Source organism: Oppia nitens, unplaced genomic scaffold (genome assembly GCF_028296485.1).
Source record: "Oppia nitens isolate AA-2021 unplaced genomic scaffold, nextdenovo-longstitch-racon4-pilon3 scaffold3_pilon_pilon_pilon, whole genome shotgun sequence".
NCBI lineage: Eukaryota > Metazoa > Arthropoda > Arachnida > Sarcoptiformes > Oppiidae > Oppia > Oppia nitens.
Genome location: NW_026533221.1, coordinates 4,765,335 through 4,785,134, shown reverse-complemented (window position 1 = coordinate 4,785,134; position 19,800 = coordinate 4,765,335). Strand labels below are relative to the sequence as shown.

Below are 19,800 nucleotides of genomic sequence, written 5' to 3'. Positions count from 1 at the left end.
TGTAATTTTACTTTAATTAATATCCAAACAGTTATTATAAATATTTATAACTTTTGTTTTATTGCGTTAACTGTTTCTATGACAACTATATTAATATACAGGTAATGTTAATTAACAGGTATTAATAATACAAATATTAAAAACATAAATTTAAAGTATTATTAAAGTATTGTATATTAAATAATAATACAAAAGTTATAGTCTCATAGATGCTGCACATGTGTACATAATAGTACATATTAGAGGGGAGAACCGAAGAGTTTTTAGGAACCGCAACCGAACCGTATCTCAAAGACAAGAACCGTAACCGAACCGAAACCGAAAAATCTGAAAATCCAGAACCGTAACTAAAACTTAGGAACCGAATGAAACCGGAACCGAACCGTAATCTTACATAAATAACGTTAATAATATTAAGGGGGTAAAAAGTGGGCTTAAAATTTAAAAAATTGATTTTCATATTTTTATTTATCGTTATAAAATACGGTTATAATTATTATATTTATTATAACATATAAACTTATAAATATAATTTTATAACTAAATTAATAATTAATTAAAAATAGAAAAATTTTAGTTAATAAATAATTAAAAGTAATAATAATTAAAAGTTATAATTAAAAGTTATAAATAATTATTTTTAAATGCTATTATTATATTATTATAAAGCAATAATAGTTAAATAAAAATATTTAATTATATTAACAAAAGTATTTCTAAAGATAATTTTATTTGTGCTATTAATTTAAACTCAAATCGGTTTTAAATCTAAAACCGTTTTTAAAACCGAAACCGTCTCTAAAACCGAAACCGTTTTAAAACCAAAAGCTAAAAACAAGAACCGCAACCAAACCAGACCTGAAAAACAGGAACCGAAACACAAAAACCAAAACCGTGATAAAACCGTTTCGGTTTCATTCGGTTTTATGAAACCAAACCGTTTCTGTTCCTCCCTCTAATACATATCACAGTTTCGACTAAAATCAATGTAAATCAGTCGTGTGATTATTAAGAAAATTTATTTACAAATATTTATTATAAAATATACAGTAGTAAAAAAATATGAATACATAAAAAAATATAATAAAGTTATTTTAAATGATAATTAGAATAAAAATTAATTGCATAATATTCCCTATAAAATCCCTATAAAGTTACCATAAATTCACTATAAAATTCCTGAAAAAAAGAAAATATTAAAAACTTAATTCCTTAATATAAATCGTATTTAATAACAATTTATATATTAATTGTATTATTATTAATATTATATTAAAATTATATAATAATTATCGATATTATTATCAAACTTTTATCTATGAGTAAAATATTTATCAATTTGTTTGCGAATATAACGTAAAGTAAGACAAATTCACAAACCATTTGAGTGTTTTTACTCTGTATTTATTACAAGTAGTGATGTTTGGAATAAATTTTGATAAAATTTAACAAATTTAGTTTAAATATTAGATTAATTTATTAAGTAAACATATTAATTTTTAAGTTAAATATATCAAGTTGACTATGTTAATATTTTATATGATTAAAATTAAATATAGAATTACCAAATGTATTTAAATTATTTATAAAATTATATAAAAATAATTAGTTAACTAAATTTTTATTATTATTTAAAGAATGATATTTGATAATTTGTTAATTATATTGATTAAATTATCAATTATAAAATCTTTAAAAATTAAATAAATTACAAAATTTTACATACATTTAGTATACAGTATGTTGAGATAAATTTATTTTAAAAATTTCATAAAATTTTTATCACTACTTATAATAATAATAATATTACTTTACTGTCACGTGATATGTGAGTGATATAAATGTATGGAATTGATTGAGTGAATGACATGAATGCAATAATGGCTTAATTGTTAATTGAAATCTAATTGATGTAAACGTATTAATTGATTGTTAGTTAAGTCCTTTTATTTAATTAGAACAACAAAATTGGTTACAAATGTCTAAATGTTTTGTCATTTACAGTGAATTTGATTACAATTGAAGCAAACAATCGGTGTTTTGATGTAATGTTTGTTTGACTCAATTGTTTAGCAAATGTTGTAAACATTGAGTTATGTTTTGATTTTAATGATTATCATTGAAATGGTGTATCACTTGTGATCACATCCCAAATGGATATGTCTTTGCCTCGAAACCAATCACTTCTGGAGAAGTGGTTGGAAGACATGCCTAACAGTAATAATTCAGTGAATGTCAAGAAAGAGAGGAAAGATGTGTTTCGCGACATATTTGCCACCAATTCGTCGTCGATGTCATCAAACATATTGAACGGCTTCTCGAGTGGATTCTTCGGTGGATCTAATTTATCGATGAATGGGTTGACACAAACCAATGATAACTCAATGACCGCAACCAATAAAAATGTGACGACAAATACAACTGATTCAAAGGTAAGGATTTATTAGTTTTTTATGAAAACGTTTAGTTAATAATAAAGTGAATTACTTAAGACAAATGATGATCAAAATGAAGACAAGTTATCGGAGAATGCTGTGGATGTGACCAGTATTAAAGGCATATTCGGGTGGCAATCAGTCAATGACATACCATTACCAGTGATTCTCCGTGAAGATGAAAAACTGGTTGCCGTCAGAATTGTTGAATCAAAGGTATAGATTTAAAATAATTTTAATTGATATTGAAATTGATGTGTATTTGTTGATCCATTAGGTGATAGCTAAGTTCAGTGCATATCTGCCGTGGAATGTGTTTTCATGTATTAACATAAAGAGTTATTATGTGACCGACAATGAGTCTCGACTTCTTAACGATATAAACTCGAATCACTGCGAACTACAGTACGGTTGCGAACCGTTTACTACAAAAGATGTGGTCGTCTGTATAGAAGATGTCAACACATTATATAAATTTTTAAGTACCAGTAAAGAGATATTTCATTTCGGACTTTCCAAGAGTGGTATTGATTGGTTGGGTTTCATCAATATTTCCGGTTCCCATATAATCCCATATATTGCCAAAAGAAACGAAAATTCAAAAGAAGTGGCTAAATATGTGCCCAAATCATTAGTTCAACAGATAGTACTGTTAGTTAAAGTGGATAAGATTGAGATGACTGAATGGGACGCCAGTTATTTACGAATGCTATGCACTTATGCATCACTTGATCACATCCAGATCCAGTCCAATGACTCACTGTGTCTTCTCTCAGACCTTAAATGGGATGCATCTCTATGTCCTCTACACATTGAAGAGTGCAGTCCTCCTAACTCTAAGCCTACAAGCAGTCCAACTGTGTATTCAAGTTCTTCAGCATTGTCCCGACCATCTACTCAGACATTAAATGACTCCAACAATTGGTTGATGACATCCCAGACAACCAATTCATCAAATGCTTTGCGTGGATTACATCAGATTACAAGAGCCGAAATAAATGGTTTTTCTCTTAAAGCAATTAACTTAAAGCCATACTCAGCACAACAAGCAGTGTTTGTTAGTGATGTGGTGACCAAAATGTTTAGAGGCGTCTCTATATTAACAGCTCATTACATACTTGAAAAGATACTTCAAGTCAAGCTATATGAGTGCACTCGGTATGTCTTCACCAATACAATCAATTATACACTCAATAGTATTAAAGTATATTTAGTTTATATAATAACATTAGTGAAAATTCTTTTAGATGATCACAACATAAATTGTTTATATTGTAGTTCATAGAAGTTTGGAAATTAGAGAGAGAGAGAGAGAGAAAGGGTTATAATTATTGTTTAAATATAGCTAATACTTACCCGTAATATTGTATAATATTATGTCATAATAATCATGTTTCAGTCGACATCATATTTGAATAGATTTACTTATTTTAATAATTATGACATTTCTTTAATTACATTACCAGTAATATATACTACAGTATAATGTCTAATACTATATAATTTTTATGATAATAGACTACATGAGGACGCATTTGTGAGAAGTGGTGTCCGACCTCTTCAGGGCGACAAATTGGTTGCCGTTGATGTCCTGAGAAGATGTTTACCACAATTACGTGAAATTATTATCGCAGGAATGCCAGCCATTCCTCATACATAACATTAGTTTAATTTTTACTTTTCATACCACTTGTAAATATATTTTAACTAATTTATTATTTTAAAGTATTTTTCAATATCGTGTAAATTATTTAATTTTGTATAAATTATATTAACATGTTAACTTTTTTGCAACAAATGATAAATATAACTCACTTAATATTATTTTCTAATTATATTTAAATTTATTGTAATGATATGAATATAAAAATGAGTGACAACTAAACAATAAGTAAATTGTGGTAATAATAATAATAATAATAAATCAATCATCAGTTCGTTGTCTAACATTACGCTCGGAACCGGTTTTGCGTTTTTTGAACAAAACTTTTTCTTCTGTTTTAATTCCGAATGAGATCTTATGTTTGAGTGAATCAATTGTTTTTTCTTTGAATTCTATTCTTTCATCTTTTGGTTGATCGGAAACAATTGGGGCAACAATTTCTAACTGTTGGTCCGGTAACTGTAAATCAATCATTTTATCGTCAAACTCATTGTACTTCACTGTTTGCCATTTGCCATAAGGATTGTACTTAAAAGTAGATGATTCTGGTGTCCAATCATTAGCGGGGAATATATTTGATGTATGTTTTTGTTCTTCAAGCGAAAGAAATCCGCATTTCGGTGGTTCCCATATGGTATCTAAAATATGATAACAAATATTATCAAACATTAAATTAATGTAACAAAAAAAATAATTTCAAACCATTTGTTTCTTTATTCACGTAAAACGTTTTTCCTTCGGATGTCTTTTTCTCTAACCATTTGCTCTTTTTCTCCAATTTTTTGGAGATTGTTTCGAGAGCTCGTTGTCGGCCATTAACTAATGTTGAACTTTCTTCAGACGCTGAAGAGTCGTCACCAAAACGAGAAGTAGATATCAATTTAGTGGAAGTCTCGGGAATATCTATTTTCTTATACAACTTTATATTTGTATTAAACTCTTTAGCCAACTGTGGATTGTTTTGGACATCACTTTGAAATGCTTTCATAGCTTTTGACTCTATTTTCATCATTTCTGAATTATATAACATTTCCTCCTTTTGCTGTTTTGATCCTCTCTTTTGTAACTATTGTGACAATAAGTTCATTATATTATCAACTGGTCATCAAATCAATGGTTATAACACTTACTTCTTGTAATTTTTTCTTAACATTTGTCTTATGATTCCAACCTCTTTCGTGAAACTCAACGCTCTTTATATAAAAACAAAAATAATATTAATTCAAAATAATTAGTAAATTGTGTCTCAAATATCCGATTGATCATCAAATTGGTGACCAAAACTTACGGCTTTATTGTCCGCAAACCAACACTTGCAGAAATCGCAGTACTTCTTCGGTAATGACTTCCAATAGTCAGCCCTTAAGTGATAATAAAGTAATTAACTATTGATTAACTAATAATTATTATAATTATTATAATCACAAATAAATTTACTTACATTTTGTCGATCAAAGCATTGATTAAATAAAATGTAAACAAAAATAAAGTCAAAGCAATAAAATTGATGTCAAAGTCATAAACAAATTACTAATAAATTACTAATAAATTACAACTAATTATTTAATTGACATTTAAATGTAATCTTAAATTTATTTCTATTTATTTTTTGGTTAAATTTATAACATTATTATATCATTTATTTTATTAATAATAAAATAATGTAAGAAAACAATTTAAATAATAATAATATAATAAATATATTAAAAATAAACAATAAGTTAATGAAAGACATTATTTATAGAGAAAGAGATGAATGAATTGAGTCATTGTTTTGATGACTGTTTTGTCAACAGTTGTGTTGATATTTAAACACCAATTGACTCATTACTTGTGTCCCTATAATGGGTAACCTCTTCGGTAAATCCAAGTCTAAGACCATAAAGAAAGATCTGATCACTGAAGCGGACAAAGCTATACTGGTTTTTGCATTTTATTAAATGTTTTTAATTAATTGATGACTAAATTGATTGAATTTCTTCATTTGATAGCAACTCAAACAACAGAGAGATTCAGTGAAACGATACCAGAAGAGGATCATTGATGACATTGACAAAGAAAGACAAATTGCCAGACAATTGGTTAAAGATAATAAAAAAGAGTTGAGTCCAGCAATTGATTTCAATATTTTACTCGACTTTAAACTAATTTGTTTTATAATTTAAAGGAAAGCCCTTCTGTTGCTTAAAAAGAAGAAATATATGGAAACCATATTAGAGAAGACCGACAATCAGTTAATCAATTTAGAGAAACTGGTGTCTGATATAGAGTTCAAACAAATTGAGACCAAAATTATAGACGGACTTCAAACTGGAAATGAAGCGCTCAAACAATTACATCAAATATTATCAATTGAAAAAATTGAAGACATTTTAGAAGAAACTAAAGAAGGAATTGAAAAACAAAAGGTAATCTAAAGTCTTGTCATTTTTAATGATTTTTATAACTGATTACTAAATTGATTTATAATTCAGGAAATCGATGATCTTTTACTTGGACTCAACATTGAAACAGACGAAGAAAGTCTGCTCCAAGAATTAGACCAAATGTTAGATCAAACTACAGATAATTTGCCTGAAGTACCGCAAACCGAACGTAAGTAATATTACTATATTAGAAATATCGTTGAATTATTTTTTTTTTGTCATAAAGTGGTAATCGAAGAGAAGACAAAAGAGAAGACACCGACCAAAAGAACCAAAGAAGTGGAAGCGCTTCTCGAGTCATGAAATTAGTCATAAATTATTTATTAATCCAGAGATCAAATTAATATATTTGTATTTTAATATTTATTAATAATTCGATATTTTTTTATTAAAATATCTCTTTGTATTTCAATTGAATACTACGGTAAATGTTTACAAATCGATATCTTTGAATACAATATCATTTACTATCAAAAATAGTTTCAAACGGTATCGCTTGTTAATCACTTATAGATTAAATGGCGATAAATTGAGCTCACGGCGAATGTAGAACAGGATATAGGCTTTACTCTGGGCTACCGTTTCCTCATCACATACAGTAACTGTACTATCATTGAAATGATGCCACATATCTATTCAAAATGTCATCAAATAATCTTATTTAGTATTTATGTAATTAATGGTAATTTTTAAAAAATCAAAAGTAAACCTTCGTGTGTGGCATAAGAAGTATAATGTCCAGAACCGGCTCCACTTCCGTGGTGTACAATAACAGCCGCCAAATCATAGAAAGGACTTCCACACGCATTGCCTCGGGTTTCATGCTATCAATTGAGTTATGCATTAAAAATAAATCATTAAATTATTTATAACTATATTACTAACCATATTAGACAAAACGTATTTACTCATATCGAGTCCTTTTACTGGAAATTCAATATAATTATCTAATTTGGTTCGAAAAAAATTATTCCATCGAAAACGTTTCAAATGAAGACAAAGAACCTGAGGTTTAAATTAAAAGAAAAATTAATAATATCTTTCATATAAATGATTTAAACAAACTGTACATTTGGTAGTCTTCTAATCCAAAAGCGTTTTGTTGACCTCTGCTTTTGTTTACAATTTGGACAGTTATAGAGTTCAGTTTCTGCTAGTTCTTCGAGTTCAGTAAAACTTGATAAACAGTCTGTTAAATGATAATTTTTGACCACTTCTTCAGTGCCACCGTTCTTAATGGATGAATATAGTTGAGGAATGTCTAGGGATAAGTCAAGAAAAGGATCGTGTTTTTTGGACTCATTGCCGCACACCAGACAAGTCACTTCATTTTGAAGAACACCGCCAAATATGGCCGTTACTATTGTTGATTTACCCGTCGGTAATAAATAAAGATTTTGTGTGTTATGTCTTTTAGTTGGATACGGAAGTATTCCTAATAGTTCCGTATGAAGTCTGTCTAACATATAGCGCAAAAACTCGTGAGCGTCTTGTTGTTGATACCCTCGAAAACGTGGAACTACTTTCCATATCACAGCAAATAAAGATTCGGGAGAAATGGCAGATTTACTCCCCTCCCACAGAGACACCAATGTCTTGCGCAACTCTTCAGCTAATAGGACATCTCCATCGCTCATGCGTTTTGCCGAAACAATTGAATTTCGGCTACCATTCCATCGATGTTTATCCAATGATGGCAATTGTTTGAAATAACAACTAAATTGTTGAATATTACTCAATGATTGGAGAACTGCATTCATAAAACACGTATTTCCTAAGTTCCGCAGTCCTGCGGCTCGAGCTTTGGCCAGCCTTTGGTTGGTTTTCATCTGATAAGAAATTTTAAAAAATAAAACAATGAAAATAAAAAACACTAATTAATTAAATAAAATGTTAAATACTTTTTTATTATTAGACTTTTGTTGGTTTTCACTCTTTTTTTTAACTCCATTAGACTTATGAGAGTTTTGTGCGTTTTGTTGATTTTGTCGGCAATTCTCTGGACTATTGATGCAAAAGATATCAATTAGTAATCAATTATTAATAATATAAATAAAAATAATAATAATATACTCAATGTTTGATTGAAATTTGTTTCTTAAATGATGTAAATGTCGAGATCGGGTGTCATTAATCACAAAGTCATCACAGAGATAGCTATTGATAACAAACAATACTATTAATAGCATTAATCGTGTGATTGTCTAAAAATAACACACATTTGGCTTCCAATGTATGGATCAATTGGTGATAAATGTGTTAACGACTTACCAGAAGACGGCGAAAGAGGTGCAGTCAAAGCAAAGCGAGTGTTCGGGAATTTGTTCGAAGTGTTGCTTTGCGTGTCCGCACACATAGCGTCCGCAACCGATTTGTCCGCAATGGACACAAAGCCACGAACTCTTCTTCGACTTACAGACCGAACACTCAAACTCTGCCGATTGGATGAGTGTCTTGAGTTGCAAACTGTTGGCCACTTTAGTGCCGTTCAGGAGACACAAGTGCGGGCACTCCATCACTGCCACTACCGATTCAACCACTGAATCCAACCGATTGTTATCAATAATACTGTCCGTCAAAGCAATTGACTGATAAACATATGATTACTTTGTTGTCAAAAGTGGTGTCCAATTGATTGCAATTGTATTGCGATTCACACATCAACTCAAACAAAGACAAACAGATAGACATTCAATGCATTCAATGTATTATAATATCAATGCATGAAATCACTGACTCATTGAAAACTTTTCGAGCACTCTATCACTCACTCAATGTATTCAATGTATTCAATATTGAATGCACTCTACAGTACTGTATATTACTATTGCTATCCCTTTATCTCATTTGATTCAACACTCAAACAACTACTGTATTATTACTATTGAATTCATTGTATATTATATTATGTATGCATTCATCTGACAATTGATTTGATTAACAATTATTGTATTAATAAAATAATACACAATAAGTCAGTTCATCATTTAAATACCAATCAATACTAAATATTAGTAAATTAAATACATTTATTATAAATAAATATATAATTAATTAATTTCAAACAAATATAGCAATAGTCTAACTATACTAACAAACTCTGTAATAAATATTGATATTTCAATGTTTGTGTAAAAATATAAATCAAATAAAACATTATTTGATTTATATATTGAGTTATTATTGATTAATATATTAATTGTTTTTATTATTCATTTATTTTTTTATTTACCAATAAATGTCAAATAAATTACAAATCGTAACGATATATATGAATGTATTGAATGTATTAATAGTGAAGAAGTTGTGGACATAATTGAGTGATAGTTAAGATGTCAAGTGAAGAGCCATCGAAAGAGTCGGTCACCACTAATAGGTGTCAGTTCTTCGTCAAGAAGAGTAATACGAATCGTCGTATTCGTCAAAAAGTCAGTCGACAGTCGTCTTCAAGTGACGCGTCCGACGAAGAGTCGTCTGTTGTGGTGAAGAATCGTAAAAGAGATGCAAATCCTATGATTCAGTCAACGCTTTCATTTAATAAACTAAAGAAACAAAAGAATAATTCAGAAACAAATGATATCAATGAAGAATCTGATAGTGAAGATAAAGACTCGTTTAGATTTACTTACCGCTCGAATAAAAGCGGACAAAGAGAGGGACCCGAAGATATGGGCGCCACGTCTATCATACAGACGGAAACTGAGAAGGAAAAGGACGCGCAAAGTATTTATCAAAAGGCTTTGGAAGTAAATAAAGAGCTCAAAGGCAAAGAAGATGACCACATATATCGTGGTATTAATAATTACACCCAATATGTGACCAAAAAAGATACTCCGATGGGCAACGCATCCTCAGGACACGTCCGCAGAGGTCCCGTGAGAGCGCCCGAAAATATTAGATCAACAGTACGTTGGGATTATCAGCCAAATATCTGCAAAGACTATAAAGAAACGGGATTTTGTGGTTTTGGTGACAGTTGTATATTTCTTCACGACAGAAGTGATTATAAGGCCGGCTGGCAGTTGGAGTTAGAGACACAACGTAAAGATGACAACGATGCCGATGAAGATCCCGATAAATATGTCATCCAAGAGGATGACAATCTCCCCTTTAAATGTCTTATTTGTCGCGAAAGTTTTGTATCACCCGTTGTGACAAAATGTAAGCATTATTTCTGCGAGAAGTGTGCTTTGAATCACTTCAAGAAGACCGGCCGTTGCTATGTCTGTCAGCAACAGACTGGAGGTGTCTTTAACATCGCTAAAGAGCTCATTAAACGACTTGAACAACACAATCATGAACTTCCTGAAGACTCCATTTCAGAACCAATCAATGAATTTGAAAATAAAAGTGAAGACGAATTGCAGGAATCAGATTGTGATGACTCTGAAGATTAAGTCATTTGTTGAACTCATTTGTCGTTCATTTGTTTATTTGTTTGAATTAAATAAATGTTTTCATAAATTATAATTTGATCGTTATATGAAATCTATTTGTTTGTCTGTCTGTTTGTTTTTTGCATTTTTTGTGATTTTTAAAGTTTTTACTTAAGAATATCAAAAACTATAATTAGGAATGTTTTCTATAATTTTATTTAAAAATGTCGACCAAATGGCAAATATATTTTTTTCAAACAAATTTCCCAAATATTTGTTACTTTTTTAATAAATCTACTTTATATTTGATTAACTAAGTGATTAAGTGGGTGAGTGGGTGAGTGTGTTACCAATAAAGTGGGTGATAAATGGGACAAAACAGTTGACAAACAATTATTAGATATAAATTTTCTCGAAGTTTATTCTGTCAATGCTATCATAATATTTTTGATTGATTTTCATTAGGTTTCATAAAACTGTCACTAAATTAATATTCAATACGTGTTTGTCTTAACAGATGTCTCCACACGTGTCGCGAGTTTTCCTTCGATTTCTAGAATAATTGTAAACAAAAAAAGTCATCAAAAAAGTGACGAAATATTGTCAAAAGATTACCGAAAATAGCCATCGATTGCAATGTCTTTAAGAGATGTCTTAAACGCATTCTTCAGATTTAACGAACCAAATGAAGACTTGTTTGGTCGTCAGTGGAGTCCATTGGTTGAGGACAGCGATGACCACAACTTTGGTTCGCAAATGAATCGCGACTTTCTGGAAATGACAAAACAATTTGAAGTATTATTTGATTCAATGAACAATATGTCGATATTTAGTGATCCAAATCAATGGCAAGAAGTGGACAAAAACACAAATGTCAGAGATTTGATGCTTAAGTCAAGTGAAGACAAAAGAAACTCACAAATGGACACCGATTTAGACACAAATGTTGGCCAAAAAGGTTTGGATGTTGTCTTGAAAGACGGTCCGACCTATGAATGGTCTAACTCAGTGACCACTCCCTCACAGACCCGAAGTTTTATCAAAACTTATTCTTACAGTTCAGTCAATAATAACGGAGTAATTTTATCATAATTTTTAAATTTTTTTATCAATTTTTAATTAATTATTATTTAATTTTATTAGCGATTTGAAGAACAGAAGACTTGTAACGACGGCAATGGAAACACAGAGACGTCAATCACTCAACGTATTGGAGATAAATATGTGACAAAAATTGTCAAAAGAGACAAAAATAATGAGATCATCGAAACCAAAGAAGTGGTCAACAATTTGGATCAAAGTATGCATTTTTAAATAATTTAATTATTAAATCTTTAATTTTTATTTCTCTTAAATGTTTTTTCAGATGAAGTCAATGACTTCAAGCGTCAGTTTGGGCCAAACGACGATAACATAAGTAACACTATTATCGATAGACCTCTTAATCACTTTAATGATCAAAATTCAATTTTAAGACGATTTTTCAACTTTCCCTTTAAATTCTAAACTATTAAGACTTGATTTTTATGATATTCTCCTTCATTTTCCTGTAAAGTATTATAAAATTGATTTATTATATTATATTTATTTTTAAAAATTGTATATTAGAAAAATTCTTGTAAAAAGTTATGTATAAAAAAATTATTTTAAAAAATAAAAAGAGGTTTAATAAATAATATCATAATATAACTAACGGTATATATCTGACAATATTTCAAAGATATAATTATATGACTATTAATAAATGGATAACACATTATATAATTGATTAATAAATGTTAGACTTTTGTGTTGCGAACCAATACTTAATATATCATCAAATTATTTGACATAATTATTAATTAATGATTAAAACAATAGGACATACAGTAGTAGTAAAGCAATCGGTAATTAAAAACTTATTAATTGTCTAAAAGTTGGACAATGAGGTCACGTGACTGTTACACACTTACATCATATGGAAAATGCATTAAACGATAGCATCGATAGTATGTATGATATGTCTCGTCATTAGTATTGCTCTCAACATAGCATACATTGATCAGCTGTTGTCCACAATTGATGCCACGCTGGAGATCAACAAATATTACCATTGTTTTTATCAATTGATACATTTTAATCATAATAGTTATCAATAGTTTTAATGACAATGAAGTTAAAACAATTGAAACGCAACGGTGTGTTGAGTTGGTCGCCGACCCGACAATACATGAGACTCGCCATCGGAACCACTGCTCAACAGTTTGACACTAACTTCAGGTTTGTTTGCTTCTTATGATTACGACTGTCATTATTGTCATCTTTGATAGTATTTGTCTCTTTTGATAATTAAAATAATTGTCATCATATTTATCACTATATAATTAACAAAATATCATATAATTGTGAAAACAATTAAACCTAATGTTTGTCAAAATGTAATGTAAATCAAACATATTTTATTGATTATTTGATTTATTATATCATTTATGATATTTTATTATAAGATTATAATATTAATCACATTATCTTAGTTGTCATATACTTCTTAAATTGATTCAAATTAATGGATTAATTAATACTAATCATTAAAAATTGATATTAGTTTTAAATCAATTATAAAATGTTAATTAATTTTATTAGAAATTAATAAATAATTAATAAATAAATATATCATAAAATTTACTTAAATTGTGTTTCAATTTATAGCAATGACAGCAAACTAGAGATCTTTGGTCTCAATATAGAAGAGATCAGTGAAGAAACTCGTTTGTTATCATCACAAGTGGTTAACAATACATTTACTTGTCTTGGATGGCATAGCAGTGCACTTATTGGTGGCACTCATCTTAAGACATTACAGGTTTATATTAATTAAAATTAATTTTTAACACATTTAGTAATATTATTGTTTTAATATTGTAATAAAGTTTTACGACACGACAAACAATGAAATTAAATTAATATATGAAACTGAAGGTCAAACATCTGGTATCACTTGTCTGGATATAAATCCCAAAGAATTGCATACATTGGCCATTGGTTCTGAAGATGGATCAATTGGCATTTGGGATATTGAGAGCAAAGGCAAACCAGAGAAAAATATAAATCTGAATTCATCGACAGCTAATGACTCAATAAATGTGGTTAAATGGAACCGTCAGGTGAGCTCAATACTGGCCGAAGCCTCCAATTCCAACATTCAGGTTTGGGATACACGTAAAGCAGTCAATAGCGGACCAATAATGAGAGTTCACGACACTAATGCTACTTCGCTTTGGGGAAGTGGTCAACAATCGCTTATGATTTCTCGATCACTTGTTTGGTCAGAATCCACTTCAACTACTCTTATTGTGGCCAACAGTAATGATGCCAATCCTATTATCCAATTATGGGATTTGCGATACGCCACATCTCCTCTCAATCACTTTAAAGGAGGTCATACTCGAGGAATACAAAGTATTTCTTGGAATAAATTTGATGAACGACTTTTGTTGTCCGCCGGTAAAGACAATGTTGTTTGTCTTTGGGATCCGACTTCTAACGTGAATGAGGAATCACTTCAAGCATTTATACCTTACATAACAAATCAATGGATTTCTGACATTGATTGGTGTCATTGGGAACCGTCTCTATTTGCTATTAACTCGTTTGACGGCAACACTACTATCTATAATATAACACAAACCAATTGTTTGAATCAAACGAATACAAAAGTTTGTTGAAATCTATTTCACGTAAATTGTTTGTTATATTAATTATGTTTTTTTTAGATATTGGAGTCATTTGACTTAAACACAACAAACCAATTTGTCCAACAAATGCAACCTTCCGTCCAGAGACCACCCATTATAGCTAAAGCTCCCAAATGGATGCGCTCTCCTTGTCGACCATCATTTGGGGTCAGTTAAGCATTTTAATTACGATTTTTTTGCTAACAATTCACTAATACAACTGATTGATAACACATGTTATGATTATTTGTTTTAACAGTTTGGCGGAAAATTAGTCACTTATAATAAAGTCATTTCTCAAAGTCAGACACAACCACCCGTTCAATACACTCAACACGTATTGAATATTTATCACGTGATGATTGATTCAGAGCTGATAAGTCGATCCGAAAAACTTGAAAACGCATTAAATAACGGAAACTTTTCCGATTATTGTCGCTATAAAATAGCAGAACATTCAGACAATGAAAACTTGTCAAATGCCTGGAAGTTAGTTGAGTTACATCTTGAAAGAGATCCACACAAACAAAGAGATTGTTTGTTACAAATTATAGGCTTTAATGATATGAATCAAATGAAAAATAATATGAATAATATCAACAATTTGTGTGATTTAACAAATAGACATTTGACTACAAATATTTCACCAAATATTGTGAATAATTTTAATTCAAATGCAGTCATTGATAATAATTATAATGAAACTATTTTACAAAAACTTGCCGATAATGTGTCAATTGAAACGACAGGTCATACATTAGGTCAGAATATCAATCGTGGGATATTAAGTGGTAATCTGGAGCCCGTTATTAAAGATTGTATAGAAAATAACAACTGGACGGAAGCTATACTCTTGTGTTGCTTTGTATCTCCTGAACACACGGCCTCTACTTTACGTCAATATTTTGATTATATTGTTTCGTCAAATAACAACTCGTGGTCTCCATTACTTTGGTGTATTATATCAGCGCAAACTACCACTGATGACGAATCATTGATTCATATTTATGAAGAACTTGTTCTTAAGTTTGAACTCAAATATTGGGCTCAAGTTTTGGCATTTATTGTTAAAGAATCGGACAATTGGGACGATTCCAATACAAAAGTTTATTTAATTAACAAATTGGCTAAACGTTTGATGGATAGCTATGTGGACACCGGCTCTAATAATTGGTTGAACGCTGCGATGTATTGTTATATAATAAACGCTGACTTCAAAAATATATCAAAGTTTGTCCCATTTGGTAGTCATTTGGATCGCATAGAGTTATCATTAATTCTTCAAAAGTCAACTAACACTCCATTTTCGACCAATCAATTGACAGCACATTACGCAAAGTTATTGACTGTCGAAGGAAAGCTAGATTTAGCCCTTAAATACATTGACGAGAATGAAGTCGAACTTAAAGATAGAATTATTAATAATTTACAACCAAATAGTAGACTATTGTCTAAACAAACTCAAGTTACCACTACTTCTCGATTTCAAAAGATTCCGCAAACATATAACAGAACCAATGCTTATCCAACCACTGCAACACCCGTCCCAACACCTGTTCAATATAATTCTCCGTACGGAACATCAAATATGGGACAACTTTATGGTCAGCCATCTATTCCTCCAATGTCATCGCAACCTCAAACACCTTCACCATATGGAGCTCCACCACTTGGGAACTTCAATCCAAATAGCACTTCAATTCAAGGACCACCACCAATGATTCCACAATTACCGGTAACACCAATGATGTCTAGTATGCCACCACCACCACCACAATCAGTAGGACCATCAACCCATCAAGGTCCAATCAATTATGGTGCACCAGCTTATCCTACACCACCTTCGTTTGTACCAACTGTTCCTTCGGGACCAACTCAACCGGGAATGTATACACAAACACATACTCATTCAATGACATCACATAATTTTGGTGATTTACAATATACACAGCAAGATGTTAGTCCCGGTTGGAATGACCCACCCGTTCCAACTAAGTCTAGACATAATTCTTTTAGCTCAACACACCATCAAAAACTTTTGTTGAATCCACTTCAAGGAAATACTATAACAACACCATTACCTGTAATGGAAAACGAAAGAGTGACACAAAACGTAGCACAAGTAAGTCAACATCCAGTTCCTATAGTCGAACCACTTTCACCACAAAACCAACTGATATACGACTCATTTCTTCGTTTGGTAACAAATCTACAACAAAGCCCTCACTCACAAGCATTGAATATTCGCCGAAAACTTGAAGACTCGAAACACAAATTAGAAACATTAAGAGTAAAGTTAGCTCCGAGTGGTAATCTATCGGGTAATACAATGCAAGGCTTGAATCAAATCGCGACGGCTATCGATCGCAATGATTTTCACACAGCACTGGGATATCACGCAAATCTAGTGGCGGCCACCACTTTCGGGGAAACGGCCGCTTTTCTGCCCGCTATTAAAGTTATATTACAATTAGCTCTGCAACGGTTTCACACTTAAAGAGTAATTATTTAAACTATAATCAGATATAAAGTTATTTTATTGAAATTAACTGAAAAGGATCTCTTGTTTGGAACACTTTTCCAATTCTACCACAAGTTTCGATAGCATTTGGTTTGTTTTATATGTTTCCAAGTTTGCCAACAAATGATAGATTTGTACTTTTAATCGGTCAAAGCTCTGGTGTTTAAAAATAATGTTAATAATAATGAAATTATCAGTAAATATAAAATTTGAAAGAAGACCTCAATCAGTGAATTTAGTGCCTCTTCATTGTTGTCATTTGTCTTCAATTGTTCGCATAAAGAGTAGAGTTGTTCTAAACATTTGTATATCTTTATAAAGAATAAAAAATGTGTTTTAAGATTATTGTAAAATATTGTGATTTAATGAGACATTTAATACCACAGAAGTTTTCAGGAATAACTGTCCGATAATGTCTGATAACAATATTTGGTGATCTTTTTGAATGTCTTCGATATCACGCGTTTTCTCTATTTTGTCGGTAAAACATCGAAAATGACGTTCAATGACATCGACCTGAAGACAAGTTTTAAATATAATTATATTTATAAGCGATTATGTGATAAATTACTTGTAATACTTTAAAATAATAGAAAAAAGCATTTATCATATATGAAAGCGAATTCCTTAGAGTTAATGCTTTTAACTGAACCGATGATAAGTAAGTGCCTCTTGTTTTACATTTAATAATTTTGAGCCAAATTTGGTTCAATTGGTAACGCAATAAATAGATATTTAGCATAAATGACATTATTTTGTTGTATCTGTTAAGATATACAGTAGAATATAACAATTAATATTTCAATAGATATTTCAAATAATTAGTAATTTACTTATCAAAACATAGGTTTGAAATTATAGTTTGAAGATAAGTCGGTATTTTGTAATTTAATGAAATTGTGTAATCTTTTGGTTCTTCAGATGTAACGATAGAAAAATTAGATAAAACTTCATTGACTTCATTCTCATTGAAGACCTGATGCAATGTCTTTTGAAAAGCTGTCTCAACATCTGAAAACATAAATTATTAAAATCTAATGAAACATTTGTTTTGATACCAACCAACCTATTCGGTAGCGTTTATGACCATTCAATTCAATTAACGAAATGTGTGACACAAAACACGACCAGAAGTTGTCGTTTGCCATTAAATAAAAACTCTTTATTGTCTTCAAATGGTGTTTCAGTTTTTCCACATTCATTACATATTTCCAATTCTCCTACAGTTTACAAACAGATGATAACTTCTTTTAAAAAGAACTGTTAACACAAACCTCTGAAACGATTTGTCGGACAAATTCGATGAATTGTGTGAAAGAATTCTTATCAGTTGATGACTTATTCTTCATGTCGTTAAAGCGATCAAACATTTCATTTACTCTTTCTTTATATATGAACGGAACTGTTATCATATAAAGATAAAAACAATTGATAATGAAATCATCTTATCTTAAATTGTGTATCACTTACTGCCGCGACTTTGAGCCAAACGAACACTTTCTCCGATCTGATGAACTTTGTTGGCGTCTTCTGGTTTCATAAACGGTGGAACACGACTCATATCAAGCACTGTCTTATTATTATCTTCTTTAATAAAAAAGTAATTATCAGTTTTATGACTTAAAAACCCAAACATAATCCACGACCAGATGTCTGAATACAAAGTATCACTATTTTCATAAATCCTTTTATTTATATAATAAACAAAATTAATATTTTAGTGATTGATTTTGATTAAAAAAGACATACATTTTTGCGCATTTCTGTATCTGAGAAAATCCTGACAAAGAATTGTCTTTAAGAAAGTCGAGAGTTGTAGCAAACGATTGCTAAAAACAAAAATTCATTAAAAATCTCTTCGCAATTGTGATTGTCTTATAAATGGTTTACCGGACTCTTATTAAATTGATTTATAATATGATGAAGAAAATCAAATGTTTGGCAATACTATGAATGAAAAAGTTTAAGACATTGAATACCATTGAATGATATGATTACTTATCATAAGTATCTAAAGTATTACTTTCAAAAATTTGTTGAATTTAATCAAAGAGTAATCGATATCTCTGTGTAAATCCATTTCCACTTCAATTAAATCATTTCTGTAATCAGTCATCAGTTTATCCATAGTTTGAGCCAATTGTCGATTATATGGGTTGGCGTCTGAAGTGATAATAAAATAAATCAATTAGTAATTCAACGATTATATTAACCATCAAATAAACCACAATTACCTGAACCAAAGTGTCGGATAAATTTAGTAATAATTAAGTAATTGTTTGACAACACGAGTAAAATATCAATTAAATTGATTTCTGATAAACCAATTGATCCATTCATTTGACTCTCAGACCAATCAAATTGTTTGCATCGATTCATGTGTTGATTGTCCACCACTTTGTCCACCAAATCGCCGTCAATTCCCTCCAGACTATAGAGTATCTCAAAGAGTAGACTCCTTTTGTCTTTGAATATCTGATGAATCACTTGATGTGATGCCATGTCATCAATGATTTCTTCAGATATTTTCGTTTCTATCAAATGAGTGATACTTTTGGCGCCAAATAAACCAAAAAACTGTTTAGAGTTTTGATAAAACAAATTAAGTCTATATTTGTGTTGACTTTTCATACATTCAAATGATATAAACATTGAATTCATGTGTT

At 30.3% G+C, this 19,800-nt stretch overlaps 8 protein-coding genes across 8 annotated transcripts; 5 read left to right on the top strand and 3 right to left on the bottom strand.

The window, feature by feature from the left end:
- The first annotated feature begins 1,840 nt into the window (after window positions 1-1,840).
- Window positions 1,841-4,170, top strand: LOC128958375 (uncharacterized). Its single transcript, XM_054304222.1, has 5 exons — window positions 1,841-1,931; window positions 2,005-2,432; window positions 2,493-2,651; window positions 2,713-3,593; window positions 3,954-4,170. The coding sequence occupies exons 2-5, from the start codon at window positions 2,154-2,156 to the stop codon at window positions 4,093-4,095; spliced, it is 1,461 nt and encodes a 486-aa protein (XP_054160197.1). The 5' UTR covers window positions 1,841-1,931; window positions 2,005-2,153; the 3' UTR covers window positions 4,096-4,170.
- Window positions 4,171-4,329: 159 nt separating this feature from the next.
- On the bottom strand, window positions 4,330-5,624 carry LOC128958384 (WW domain-binding protein 4-like). Its single transcript, XM_054304232.1, has 5 exons — window positions 5,540-5,624; window positions 5,387-5,459; window positions 5,229-5,291; window positions 4,801-5,164; window positions 4,330-4,736 (listed from the first exon to the last, which is right to left on the bottom strand). Coding segments are annotated over exons 1-5 (879 nt in total). The 5' UTR covers window positions 5,542-5,624; the 3' UTR covers window positions 4,330-4,359.
- A 225-nt stretch (window positions 5,625-5,849) lies between these two features.
- On the top strand, window positions 5,850-6,891 carry LOC128958389 (charged multivesicular body protein 6-like). The gene is made up of 5 exons (XM_054304236.1): window positions 5,850-6,020; window positions 6,090-6,199; window positions 6,266-6,506; window positions 6,573-6,693; window positions 6,751-6,891. The coding sequence occupies exons 1-5, from the start codon at window positions 5,943-5,945 to the stop codon at window positions 6,825-6,827; spliced, it is 627 nt and encodes a 208-aa protein (XP_054160211.1). The 5' UTR covers window positions 5,850-5,942; the 3' UTR covers window positions 6,828-6,891.
- A 40-nt stretch (window positions 6,892-6,931) lies between these two features.
- LOC128958374 (ubiquitin carboxyl-terminal hydrolase 3-like) lies at window positions 6,932-9,414 on the bottom strand. The gene is made up of 7 exons (XM_054304221.1): window positions 8,796-9,414; window positions 8,598-8,681; window positions 8,426-8,528; window positions 7,595-8,353; window positions 7,410-7,529; window positions 7,234-7,348; window positions 6,932-7,156 (listed from the first exon to the last, which is right to left on the bottom strand). Exons 1-7 carry the CDS (start codon window positions 9,038-9,040, stop codon window positions 7,032-7,034), a joined length of 1,551 nt encoding a protein of 516 aa, XP_054160196.1. The 5' UTR covers window positions 9,041-9,414; the 3' UTR covers window positions 6,932-7,031.
- A 353-nt stretch (window positions 9,415-9,767) lies between these two features.
- Window positions 9,768-10,921, top strand: LOC128957889 (E3 ubiquitin-protein ligase RNF113A-like). Its single transcript, XM_054303704.1, has one exon. It carries the CDS (start codon window positions 9,857-9,859, stop codon window positions 10,919-10,921), a length of 1,065 nt encoding a protein of 354 aa, XP_054159679.1. The 5' UTR covers window positions 9,768-9,856.
- Window positions 10,922-11,446: 525 nt separating this feature from the next.
- LOC128958386 (uncharacterized) lies at window positions 11,447-12,447 on the top strand. Its single transcript, XM_054304234.1, has 3 exons — window positions 11,447-11,977; window positions 12,044-12,200; window positions 12,267-12,447. The coding sequence occupies exons 1-3, from the start codon at window positions 11,537-11,539 to the stop codon at window positions 12,404-12,406; spliced, it is 738 nt and encodes a 245-aa protein (XP_054160209.1). The 5' UTR covers window positions 11,447-11,536; the 3' UTR covers window positions 12,407-12,447.
- A 409-nt stretch (window positions 12,448-12,856) lies between these two features.
- Window positions 12,857-17,137, top strand: LOC128958364 (protein transport protein Sec31B-like). The gene is made up of 5 exons (XM_054304210.1): window positions 12,857-13,159; window positions 13,589-13,742; window positions 13,810-14,595; window positions 14,653-14,781; window positions 14,873-17,137. Exons 1-5 carry the CDS (start codon window positions 13,044-13,046, stop codon window positions 17,108-17,110), a joined length of 3,423 nt encoding a protein of 1,140 aa, XP_054160185.1. The 5' UTR covers window positions 12,857-13,043; the 3' UTR covers window positions 17,111-17,137.
- Window positions 17,138-17,158: 21 nt separating this feature from the next.
- Window positions 17,159-19,795, bottom strand: LOC128957888 (gamma-tubulin complex component 4 homolog). The gene is made up of 12 exons (XM_054303703.1): window positions 19,369-19,795; window positions 19,158-19,297; window positions 19,025-19,081; window positions 18,884-18,963; window positions 18,605-18,819; window positions 18,409-18,536; window positions 18,201-18,354; window positions 17,968-18,145; window positions 17,706-17,898; window positions 17,516-17,650; window positions 17,356-17,445; window positions 17,159-17,290 (listed from the first exon to the last, which is right to left on the bottom strand). Exons 1-12 carry the CDS (start codon window positions 19,793-19,795, stop codon window positions 17,159-17,161), a joined length of 1,929 nt encoding a protein of 642 aa, XP_054159678.1.
- Between the last annotated feature and the right edge of the window lie 5 nt (window positions 19,796-19,800).

Excerpts from the sequence above, each read along its gene's own strand:
- LOC128958375 (XM_054304222.1), top strand. The coding sequence starts at position 2,154 with ATGGATATGTCTTTGCCTCGAAACCAATCACTTCTGGAGAAGTGGTTG. Across the intron at positions 2,652-2,712 it reads TCAGAATTGTTGAATCAAAG|GTGATAGCTAAGTTCAGTGC; the intron begins GTATAGATTTAA and ends TTGATCCATTAG. Across the intron at positions 3,594-3,953 it reads AAGCTATATGAGTGCACTCG|ACTACATGAGGACGCATTTG; the intron begins GTATGTCTTCAC and ends TTATGATAATAG.
- LOC128958384 (XM_054304232.1), bottom strand. Across the intron at positions 5,165-5,228 it reads TTAAGAAAAAATTACAAGAA|TTACAAAAGAGAGGATCAAA; the intron begins GTAAGTGTTATA and ends TTGTCACAATAG. Across the intron at positions 4,737-4,800 it reads CGTGAATAAAGAAACAAATG|ATACCATATGGGAACCACCG; the intron begins GTTTGAAATTAT and ends ATCATATTTTAG.
- LOC128958389 (XM_054304236.1), top strand. The coding sequence starts at position 5,943 with ATGGGTAACCTCTTCGGTAAATCCAAGTCTAAGACCATAAAGAAAGAT. Across the intron at positions 6,200-6,265 it reads GTTAAAGATAATAAAAAAGA|GAAAGCCCTTCTGTTGCTTA; the intron begins GTTGAGTCCAGC and ends TATAATTTAAAG. Across the intron at positions 6,694-6,750 it reads TGAAGTACCGCAAACCGAAC|TGGTAATCGAAGAGAAGACA; the intron begins GTAAGTAATATT and ends TTTGTCATAAAG.
- LOC128958374 (XM_054304221.1), bottom strand. The coding sequence starts at position 9,040 with ATGGAGTGCCCGCACTTGTGTCTCCTGAACGGCACTAAAGTGGCCAAC. Across the intron at positions 8,682-8,795 it reads ACCTCTTTCGCCGTCTTCTG|CTATCTCTGTGATGACTTTG; the intron begins GTAAGTCGTTAA and ends TGTTATCAATAG. Across the intron at positions 7,530-7,594 it reads GGATTAGAAGACTACCAAAT|GTTCTTTGTCTTCATTTGAA; the intron begins GTACAGTTTGTT and ends TTTAAACCTCAG.
- LOC128957889 (XM_054303704.1), top strand. The coding sequence starts at position 9,857 with ATGTCAAGTGAAGAGCCATCGAAAGAGTCGGTCACCACTAATAGGTGT.
- LOC128958386 (XM_054304234.1), top strand. The coding sequence starts at position 11,537 with ATGTCTTTAAGAGATGTCTTAAACGCATTCTTCAGATTTAACGAACCA. Across the intron at positions 11,978-12,043 it reads GTTCAGTCAATAATAACGGA|CGATTTGAAGAACAGAAGAC; the intron begins GTAATTTTATCA and ends TAATTTTATTAG. Across the intron at positions 12,201-12,266 it reads GGTCAACAATTTGGATCAAA|ATGAAGTCAATGACTTCAAG; the intron begins GTATGCATTTTT and ends ATGTTTTTTCAG.
- LOC128958364 (XM_054304210.1), top strand. The coding sequence starts at position 13,044 with ATGACAATGAAGTTAAAACAATTGAAACGCAACGGTGTGTTGAGTTGG. Across the intron at positions 13,743-13,809 it reads CTCATCTTAAGACATTACAG|TTTTACGACACGACAAACAA; the intron begins GTTTATATTAAT and ends ATTGTAATAAAG. Across the intron at positions 14,782-14,872 it reads CTTGTCGACCATCATTTGGG|TTTGGCGGAAAATTAGTCAC; the intron begins GTCAGTTAAGCA and ends TTGTTTTAACAG.
- LOC128957888 (XM_054303703.1), bottom strand. The coding sequence starts at position 19,795 with ATGAATTCAATGTTTATATCATTTGAATGTATGAAAAGTCAACACAAA. Across the intron at positions 19,298-19,368 it reads TATCCGACACTTTGGTTCAG|ACGCCAACCCATATAATCGA; the intron begins GTAATTGTGGTT and ends TTATCACTTCAG. Across the intron at positions 19,082-19,157 it reads AATTCAACAAATTTTTGAAA|TATTGCCAAACATTTGATTT; the intron begins GTAATACTTTAG and ends TTTCATTCATAG.